The sequence below is a fragment of the Alnus glutinosa genome, chromosome 8 (assembly GCF_958979055.1).
Source record: "Alnus glutinosa chromosome 8, dhAlnGlut1.1, whole genome shotgun sequence".
Taxonomy (NCBI): domain Eukaryota; kingdom Viridiplantae; phylum Streptophyta; class Magnoliopsida; order Fagales; family Betulaceae; genus Alnus; species Alnus glutinosa.
In genome coordinates, this window is record NC_084893.1 from 19,830,954 (window position 1) to 19,842,392 (window position 11,439).

General features: G+C 40.8%; 1 protein-coding gene across 1 annotated transcript; it reads right to left on the minus strand.

Annotated features, from left to right (window-relative positions):
• Nucleotides 1-9,115: 9,115 nt before the first annotated feature.
• LOC133875491 (probable mannitol dehydrogenase) lies at nt 9,116-11,227 on the minus strand. The gene is made up of 5 exons (XM_062313640.1): nt 11,104-11,227; nt 10,887-11,003; nt 10,092-10,605; nt 9,556-9,709; nt 9,116-9,434 (listed from the first exon to the last, which is right to left on the minus strand). Exons 1-5 carry the CDS (start codon nt 11,199-11,201, stop codon nt 9,226-9,228), a joined length of 1,092 nt encoding a protein of 363 aa, XP_062169624.1. The 5' UTR covers nt 11,202-11,227; the 3' UTR covers nt 9,116-9,225.
• Between the last annotated feature and the right edge of the window lie 212 nt (nt 11,228-11,439).

Sequence of the window (11,439 nt, forward strand, 5' to 3'; positions counted from 1 at the left end):
CTAACCTTAAACCCTAAACCCTAAAAAAAAAAACCCTAAGCCTAAACCATAACAAAAATCATAACCTTAAACCCTAAACCCTAAATCCTAATCCTAATCATAACCCTAAAAACCTAAAACCCTAAACCCTAAACCCTAATCCTAGATCCTTTAAAAATAAAAAATAAAAAAAATTCCTACACTAAAAAAAAAAATACCCTAACTGTAAACTCTAACCCCTAAAGCCTAAACCCTAAACCCTTAAAAATACAAAATCCTACACTTTCTAAACCCTAAAATACCCTAACACTAAAAACTAAAACCCCAACCTTAAACCCTAAACCCTAATCCTAAACCCTTAAGAGAAAAAAAAAAAAAAAAAAAAAAATTCTTACACTTTCTAAAAAAAACCTAAAACCCTAAACCCTAACCATAATCCCTAAACCCCCTAAATAAAATAAAAAAAACAAATTCTGACACTTTCTAAAAAAAAACTAAAACCCTAACCCTTAACCCTAAACCATTTAAAAGGGAAAAAAAGTCGTACACCCCATTTTGCCTGACATGCACAATTTTTTTACAAGTTTATACTGTAAGACGTATGATTTGTCTCGGTCTCTTAACCCTATACAGAGACATATGGACAAGTCTTGGATGTCAGCACCTAGGGGTACGACACGGTATAACGACGGGTGTAGGGCGTTTGTGGCATTTGCCATTAGTAACTGTACGGCGGTCGATGGCAAAATTTACTGTCCATGCACGTATTGTCGAAATAACCAGCGTCACACTCCAGATTACGTTCTTGCCCACCTGACTGGAGGTAGGGGGTTGAATCCGGGATACAATTTGTGGTATATGCACGGTGAGACTACGACTGGGTCCGCTATTCCTGGTCAGTGTTCGAGTTATCACAGTGGAACAGAGACCGTTGCTTGTAGCACTGAACATGGTGAAGTCACAGAACAGAGGGTGTTGCCGGGGAACAGGATGATAACATGCACGCCATGTTGAGTGACGCCTTCGGCGTGCACGATGTTCCTGAAGCCGTCAGTACTCTTCCGCAACAAGTTGACGAAGATACCTCTTGCGGGGACGCATTGAAGTACCAAGAGCTGTTAAAGACCGCGAGAAGCCCCTTCACCCTGGTACAAAGCATAGTAAATTGAGTGCTACTGTACACATGTACAATTTGAAGTGCGTTGGAGGTATTAGTAACAAGATTTTTTCAGACATTCTCGAATTTATCAATCAGTTGTTGCCTCCTTGCGATGAGGCATTGCCAGATAACACGTATGAGGCCAAAAAGTTCTTAAGTGGCATGGGTCTGGGGTATGAGAAGATTCTAGCGTGCCGTAATGACTGTATGTTATTCTGGAAAGACAATAAAGAATTAGATTCATGTACCGTATGTGGAGAGTCTAAGTGGAGGGCTGATACACATGTAGATGATGATGGTGAGATCATATCAGCGAGAAAAAAACGCCGGGTGAAGATCTTGAGGTGGTTTCCACTCATCCCACGGTTGCAGAGGTTATTCATGTCTGAGCATACTGCGCCCTATATGAGATGGCATGCAGAAGGCCGCACTAGGGATGGCGTATTGAGGCACCCGGCCGACGGTGAGGCATGGAGATCGTTTGACATTTTACATCCAGATTTTATGGCAGAGAGTAGGAACGTTCGGCTTGGTTTGACAGCAGATGGATTTAATCCATTTGGGAACATGAGCACATCCCACAGCACATGGCCCGTAATGCTTGTGCCGTACAATTTGCCACCTTGGATGTGCATGAAACAGTCGTCCTTCATCCTTTCCCTGGTTATCCCTGGACCGAGCTCACCAGGTATGGATATTGATGTTTACCTTCAGCCATTGATTGATGAGTTGCTGGAACTGTGGAATGTAGGGGTACGAACATTCGATGCTTCAAAGAAGGAAAATTTTATTATGCGATCCCAGTTGATGTGGACGATAAACGACTTGCCAGCGTATGCAGATTTATCTGGTTGGCCTAACAGGGGTGCGAAGGCATGCCCTTGCTGTATGCAATCGACGCGTTCTATACGCTTAAAGAACAGATGCAAATTTTGCTATATGGGGCACAGGAGATACCTACCGCCAGAACATCTGTGGCGGCTGAACAGGCAGACATTTGACGGTACTGAAGAATTTGATAGCGCGCCGATTATGCCATGCGGAGACGAGGTTCTCCAACAGTTGGACGGAGTTGCGTTTGGGGATGAGACCGCGGGTAAGAAGAAGAAACGGAAGAAGGGTGCAGGGAGTTCCGATGTTATATGGAAGAAGAAAAGTATATTTTTCAGATTGCCGTATTGGAAAGACAATTTGCTTCGGCACAATCTTGATGTTATGCACATAGAGAAAAATGTCATGGACAATATACTTGGCACTATTTTGGATATAAAAGGGAAAACGAGGGAAAACGAAGGACAACTTGGCAGCTCGGCTGGACTTGCAGGAAATGGGGTTGAGACCTAAGTTGCATCCGTTCACGGCCGCCAATGGTAAAACGTATATTCCCGCTGCCTGTCACACCATGTCTAGAGAGGACAAAGAAAATTTTCTGAAGGTTCTTCGAAATGTGAGGGTCCCGGATGGATACGCCTCGAACATTTCACGATGTGTTCGGCTCAAGGACCGTACAATTTTCTGGCTTGAAGAGCCATGAGAGCCACATACTGATGCAACAGCTTCTCCCAATTGCACTGCGTAAGTCATTGCCTAATAAAGTTGTTAGACCTCTTGTGGAGATTTCTGCATTTTTTAGAGGCATATGCTCAACAAAGCTATCACAAGAAGATATGGACCGACTGCAGGGTGACGTCTGTATCACTTTGTGCAAGCTAGAACAGATATTCCCTTCAGGGTTTTTTACCAGCATGGTCCACTTGGTCGTGCATCTTGTGCGCGAGTGTAGACTAGGCGGACCCGTGCAGTATAGATGGATGTACCCGGCAGAGAGGTAAAATTCGGCGTAATATGTAAATATATATTTTTATTTAATTGTAATCCTAATTGACGACAATTAAATTGTCGTGTATGTGTTTACAACAGGAGTCTGGGGAATTTCAAATCTAATGTGCGCAATAAAGCAGCTCCTGAGGGGTGCATTGCGGAGGGGTACATAGCGACCGAGCTGGTAACGTTCTGTTCAAGGTATCTGAATAACGCACCAACATTCCACAACAGACCTCAGAGAAATCCTGATGGATCCAAGGGGGCGTGCACGCGTGTTACCATAAACCGGTTGATAATGCACCAGATTCATTGTTATATTGTGTTCAACTCTGAAGAGTTTCACAATTTGCGGACGTAAGTAGTCCTAACCTTATATTTAGCAGAATTCGAATAAAAGTATTAATAACAATTATTACATAAGTGTATACGCTGAATGTAGGATGCACAAAGACGCGCTTAGGCGATCATGCACTAGGGGTCGCATTACGGAGGCTCTTATTGAAGCACAACATCATGAGCAGTTCTGCGAATGGTACCGTGCATATGTAAGGAAATAGTTGTAAATTTGAAATTGGATAAATTTATGCGGGTTCAATATAATTACCCAATGTGATGTTTAATATTTGTAATTAAAACATAGGTTGATGGCCTGGACGATCAACGTAGGGAGGAATTGGGCCACAAGTTGGTTATGCGTTGTAGAGGGCTAAAGGAGACAGCGGTCAAGTACAACAGGTACGTGGTAAATGGAAAATTATTTCGCACGCTTGCTCATGATGTGGGAAGGAGGACTCAGAACAGCGGCGTATGTGTTCCTACCGTTGAAGGCGAAACGTACTACGGGCAGTTAACCGATATATTTGAGGTCGAGTACTATGACAGGACTACGTACGTCCTATTTAAGTGCAATTGGGCAGACCCCACAATGGACAGAGGATTCACAATAGACGAGTATGGCCTAGTGTTTGTCAACTTCAATCACCTCGTCCACAGGGGAGAACAGATTCAGGACGAGCCGTACGTGCTTACATCTCAGGTGGATCAAGTATTCTACGTAGAAGATGGAAGGAACCCAAATTGGGTTTGTGCGGTTAGGACCAAACCGCGCAATGTGTACGACGTTGGACAGGGGGATGGGAGTAATGAGGATGGTACAACCTACCATGAGTGCGTACCGCTCGTACTAGCCACTGATGACCTACCAGATACGAATGATGAATTCGAGTACGACAGGCCCGACATAGATCCGATTGAAGCTCCCGTGATACAATGATTGATGTATTTGTTGTAAGTATAATTAGCTTGAACTCAATACACTTGACTGATATATATATTGTTTGTACAATTCGCTTGTACTCAATACAAATTTTTATTAATTGCATAAATTTCGTTGTTCTTTAGTATGTTCATTAAAAATATATTAAAAAAACATATTCTAATTAATTTGTCTGCATTTGTTCGCAGGTATTGATGAACCAGAGACCCCCTCATTATGCGTATCGGGCACCTAGCCCACCCGTGCCCCCCATGACCACGCCCACTATTTCGACGGCATTGTATTCTGCAGCGTGGCCACACCACCCAGACGGGGCTTATAGACCATTGTTGCCGGGTACGGTGGCCGTGCCCACGTCAGATCACGGGCAGACCAGCACAGCTGGACCTTGCAGCTCTCCATTGTCGGAGCTGCCGACATTATCTCAGATAGGGTTCACCCCACCGGGTAACGCCTATCGATGGTGGGTGCGAGAGGGCCTCGGGCCACAGGGTTATGCGCCGTACTTTCCGTATACGTATAGTGGACCTATGACGTGTAACCTTGATAGTGAGACGCAGGATGGTAGATTTCCACTGTCACAGACCGGGGAGATGCAGATGCCGGCCGTGGGGTTGGGATAGATACCGGCACAGGCGGCGATGCATGGCCAGATTTTGGGGGCGAGACAGATGCCAACATCGGGGGCGAGTCAGGGCCCGGGGCATGTAGAGAGCCAGATGCCTTTATCTGGTAAGAGTCAGATGCCACTTTCCGGTAAGAGTCAGATGCCAGATGTGGGGGGGAGCCAGAGTACCCATGAGGAGGACGTTGCGATGTTGGGTACCGATCAGTTGGCCCCCGGTAGTCCCCAGGATATGGATTCAGATGATGATCAGCAGGCTCCACCAGCCGGAGGGGTTGGCGAGGAGGTTGCGGGCGACCCAGCGACCCAGCACATAGGGATTGAGCAGATTCGGTTGATGGGTAAGTACATATTTAGACATCCTTAAAACTCATATTATGTTACCAAAATATTTTTTTTTTGTTTAGAAAAAAATAAATATTTGATCACAAATTGTTTATATATATATATATATATATGTTCTTTAGTCTTATGATTAAATGTTGAATATTTCTTTCATTAGGGTACAACCCAGACGGGACCATTTATTATGAGGTGATTGACGACCCAGCGAGAAACTGGGTGCTCCCGAGGGGGAAGAAGGTTGTATTGCAGTACAATGCTGCTATACAACCTGTAGGACGGGCCTGCAATCGATTTCAGTGGGCTGAGGGCAAGCTGATCAGTAGTGGGTCCTACATACACATGCGGGACGAATGGGCGAGGGTAAATAGGCAGATTAAGCAGGCAATGTGGGACGCGCTGATGGTATGTCTATGAATATAATTTAATTATTTATTTGAATTAAACTTGAGATTAATGTTTTTCTTGAAGTTTTTAAACCTATAAAAATGTGTTGAATGTGCAGGAGGAGTTCTATCTACCTGTATCAGTAGACGCGCGCAGGGCACAACTGGAGGCTTTATGTGATATTGGCCGTAAGCACCGCTCGTGGAAGTCGAGGTTCAAAACCAAACTATGTATTAGAGACGGTGACATGCCCGAGAGTATCCGTGCGAGAATGCCGGACAATTTTTTTGGCAACTATGACGCAGAAGATGTAGAGTTCCTGCTGAGAGATTGGTGCCGTGAGCATAAAATCGTATGTAGGCCAAGAAAATGTTGTGGTTTTTTAATAACAGTTCATTTAATTTTAGTTTTAATTTAAGTGTGTCAATGCTTACATTTTTATTTTCATGTTCAATGCGTAGGCAACCTCTGAACGGATGAAGAGGCTGCGCGAGCAGAATGACCTTCCTCATTGTACGGGATCTAAAAGTTATGCCAGATTTAATCACGAGGAGGTATGAAAATATATATGTTTATGTTTTTAATATTTGTTGCTAATTGTTTTTATTTTTCTTTATACTATTTTTATCGCTATCTGTTTGTTATATATGTCAACTGCATGACGACAGACATGTACATCTGGCACGCCCCCCACTCGCGCCACGTCGTTCGTGAAGACCCACACAAGGAAGGACGGCACTTACGTGAACGAACGTACACGGGTCCTATGCGTATGCTACTGATTTAATTTACTATTATTTTTAAAATTATGTGTGATTTGTCATTATTCAATATATGACTTTTTCATGTTGACGACGTACAGGAGAGGATGACGCAGAGTTTATCCAATGATCCAGCCGCTACGCAAAGCGTCTCCGCAGACACGGTGCGTTGGGCACCGAACGACGCTTACGAACAGGCGGTTGGGAGGCCTGAGTATGCAGGGAGGGTTCGGCAGGTTGGGCCGAATGTCACACCTGTTCGAGGGACATGTTTCTCATATAGGCCTCGGTCACAGGGGGGACCATCTCAGGGCACGTCTCGGGATTGGGCCGAACACGCTCGGAAGATGGAAGAGATCCAAGCGGAGCTACAAGCTGAGCAAGTGAGGAATGACCTGTTGGAGCAGCGCATGCGACAGTTTGAGGTCTTCATGTCCTCCATGGGAGCATCAGCACCATGTCTTGGTACTACGTCTTCACCTGCACACGTAGGTAGTACGTCGTCTGTTAGTAGTGCATCTGCAGGTATGATTTATATTGTGTGTAGGACAAAATTAATTTCAATTTGTTTTAATTACCCATTTAATTTTGCAAGTAATATTATATACTTTAATTGTCTATATTATTTGCAGGTAATTCGACAACGGTTGGTACGTTGTTGCCTGTTGGACGACGGCTGAGCCAGCATTCCATTGTCGTTACACCTTCGCCTGCTACACCATTCCTTGCGCAGCAATCGCCGGTTGGCGAGAACACGCTTGGGACGGTACCTCGTGATTCGCAGGGACGCCCTTCAGATTTGTAAATATTTTGTGTAATTAATTTTTATGTGTAAATATTTGCGTAGTTAACGAATACGTTCTTAACTTATGATTTGTGTAATATGATTTTGTGCTGTTTTTCGGTAAAATCAATATTGCGTTATTTATGGTCGGAAATAATAAAATTTGAAATAACGAAAATTTATTATACCAAATAATTTTAAATAACCAATAACAAAACTAAATTGAAAAAAAAAAATCCAAATTGGATTTTTTATTTAATTAAATTTTTTATTTAATTATTTAATCGTATTTTTAATTTAATTTAAAAATACAATTAAATAATTAAATTAAAAATTTATTTAAATGAAAAATTCAATTTGGAATTTTTTTTTTAAAAAATAACCAATTTGACACGTGTATGTGATACACGTGTCAAGACTCTTTGACACGTGTTTGACACGTGTATCACATACACGTGTCAAATTGGTTTGACACGAATATTTAAAATACTCGTGTCAAACGGTTTGACACGTGTATTTGTGATACACGTGCCAAACCAATTTGACACGTGTATTGAGATACACGTGTCAAATTTGACACGTGTATCTCAATACACGTGTCAAATTGTGCACTTAATGTCGTGCACATTTGACACGCGTAAGACGCGTGTCAAAGTGCACGTGTCTAAATGTTTGACACGTGTACAACACTGTACACGTGTCAAACTGCACGTGTCAACCTACCTCTATTTTTGTAGTGTCAGTATTAAGGAAATGTTTTTTCATTTACAATATTCAATAAAAATTGTTTGATATGATTTGTATTTGTTAATAATTAATATATGACAGGGTTTGAGGAAAGATGATGGAGCAATATCGAAGCGAGACCTTAGAAGTAAAGGGTTTTGCCTTCTGCCCCTATCACGTGCATCATATATAAGTGGTTATGATTGAGGGCTTTACTTACCATATGCGTAATATATGCTTACCAGGCTACTCTCATGGACCTAATGCTCGCCTGCGTTTTTATTGTTCTACGCTATTCAGTGCAAATTGGTCGATCGACCTCTATATATGAGAAATGTTCATGTTCCGAGGAGCAATTTTTTTGTTTTTTTTTTTTTGTTTTTTTTTTTTTTTTTTTTTTTAAGTATTGTAAGGGGTAGTACATCTTTTATCATAAGTTTTTTTACAAACTGACATGATAATTTATGTTGCACTTACTACATCAGTCGCTAAATATGGACTGTCACGTAATAGTCCACATAATACCTGTAAACTGACGTGACAATTCATGTTTTTTTTTTTTCACATTTTTGTTATGGGTACAACAACTTTTATTATAATTTCCTTACAAACCAATATGATAGGTCTATATTACACTTACCATATCATTAGCCACTAAAATATGAACTATATACCAGTAATAGTTCACATGATACTTATCGTGTTTACAAACTGACGTGACAGTTCCTATATCACTTATTACGTCAGCATTGCCAGGTAATAGACCACGTAACACTCATTTAATTTCTATTAAGTATGAATTGTGATCAATGTAACTAAATTTGTTAACTAGATGTAGTAAGACTTGTTTGACCGTTAGATTGAAGGGACGCCAATTATTACTTGTGATATATACACAAATTAGATATTCGACAAAAGCTTTTGATTTATATGTTATGGAAGGGGAACATGGAGTACATTTGGGTGGCTTTGGAAAAGGGAGGCTAGCATCACCTCAGTTGGTATATATCCTGAGAGCATCTCTTGGCGTATATTTTATAAAGTGTCCCTATTCGAAATAAGTGAAGTAATTCATTTTCTTTTCTTAATTGTTTAGAAGAAGAAAAAAAAGTCACTGAAGTCACCTTGGAAAATTGGAATGACCGAAAAGCAAAGAAAAAGTGTGGCCGTTCCACAGCCACACCTTTTCATCTTCATTTGTAACAACTGTAATAACAAAATGTGTTGTTTGAAATGACTACAACCATTTAATGACTATCATATGATAAAAAGAACAAGGTTCCTGTAGAGTAGAGATACAAGAATATAGACGCAGTTTGTTAAACAAAATTATTGGAAAACAATACAAGAAAACTAAGAACTTCAAGGTTTGGTAGCGGCCAAGGTGTTTCCGATGTCGATGACAAATCGATATCTAACATCACCCTTAGCAAGGCGCTCCATTGCCGTGTTCACGTACTCCATTGGAATAATCTCTGTGTCTGCCGTGATGTTATGTTTCGCTGCAAAGTCTACCATTTCTTGTATCTCCTTCATTCCTCCAGTGCAACTACCAGCAACCGTCTTCCTTCCTGTTTTAACAACTCTTATTATTTCTATGACTATGAATGAATAAAAAAGGATACAAATATGTATATATATATATATATATATATCAATTGCAAATTAAGTTTGTTAGTCTTATAGAATTACCCATAAGCAGAGGAAAGACGGGTAGCTCAAGTGGCTTTTCTGGTACTCCCAGCAAAACAAGCTTCCCATGGGACTTCAATAGATCAATTAATGGCAAAATGGAGTGCGCTGCAGATACGGTATCAAGGATACCATCCATTGTATTCTTGGCAGCCTGCTCAAATTTAATATATGTATCCAATTACAAACCCAATCTTATAAAGTAGTAATTAAATGATTAAATTTATCAATTCTTATAAGCTTAAGCTTTTTAGACAAATGATGATTTAAACATGATATTAGAAGAGGTCATGAGTTCTAACTTTGTCTCTCATTCATTTACCTTTAATTTTAATTAAATATTACACGTGTTGAGCCTTATATATTAAAACGGAGTTTGAACCCACAAGTGATAGAGATTGTTAAAATATTATTTAAATGATTAAATTTAGTTTTTCTTACAAACTGAAAACTTTTAGGACAATTGAGTGATTTAACACCATTATCAAAAAGTACAACTATCATGAGAAGATCATAATGTAAGCTATAATATTTACCTGCACTTGTTCTTGGTCACGGCTAAGCAAAAATGAGTCAGCACCAAGATGTTCCAAAGCCTCATCCTTCTTGCTAATGGAGGTGCTAATTACCGTCACTTTCGCCCCAAAAGCCTTTGCAAATTTAACAGCTAGATGACCAAGTCCACCTAGGCCAACAACTCCAATATGCTTACTTGGCTCGGCGAGACCATAATATTTCAAAGGACTATAAACTGTGATCCCGGCACAAAGTAGGGGAGCACTGGCGTCAAGTGGGATGTTTTCCGGGAAGTGAATGATATAGCGCTCGTTAGCTACCATTGTGTCTGAGTAGCCTCCATATGTGAGTGTTCCATCGGAGTAAAAAGAATTGTCGGTAAGAATCATTTTGGGACAATAAACTTCAAGGTCATTCATACAGTTCTCGCAGGAATGGCATGCACCGACCACGCATCCCACGCCCACTTTGTCTCCTACTTTAACTTTGTTCACCTTGCTCCCCACTTCTGTCACTTCCCCAACCAATTCGTGCCTGCAAGTCGAAATTTAAAACGAACCCATGATATATAGTGGAAATAAAATAAGCTAACCATCTTCATCAAAATTACGATTTAATTACGTCCATGCCAGGAAAGCAAAACTTTCATTAATGCATCAGAAAAATTGAAAGGTTTTGCTGAATTTCTTTTAGACGACTCAATCCCAGCAAAATAAATAAATAAATAGTCTCCTCCAAAATAAAGAGAAAGTAGTGATTGTAGATGGATGATTCATATAGAAGAGTAATGAGAATTTGCTAGCTAGGAAACACACCCGGGGACAAGTGGGTAGGTGGACGTGCCCCCCCATTCGTTTTTGATCATGTGAAGGTCCGAGTGGCATATCCCACAATAAAGAACTCTGAACGTTACGTCCTCATCTCCCGTTGCTCTGCGGGCATATATATTATATACCATTTGTATCACAATTTAACCACGAAATGTTAAGCATGCATTTGTGGAAAAACGAATCAAGTAAAGAGAAAGAGTACCTTCTCGAGAATTTGAAGGGCGAGAGGATCCCCGAAGTGTCCCTAGCCGCCCATCCGAAGGCCTTCTTCGGGTGCTCTTGTTCTGGTGATTTTGCCATCTAACTCTTCCCAACCGTAGAAATTAAGCAACTAAGAAACAATTACGGTAACAAAAAAGTGGCAGTTTTTATACAGGAAAAGTGTACGTTGAGAGAGGGATATATGATATATAATGAGCATGTGATATATATATAGGGATATATATACATATTGGCCATGGCCTGACGTATTCAGTGAGCTAATGGTTTTTATGGACTAAATGCATGTTACAGTGATTATAAAAGTTCCAAGTCAGAG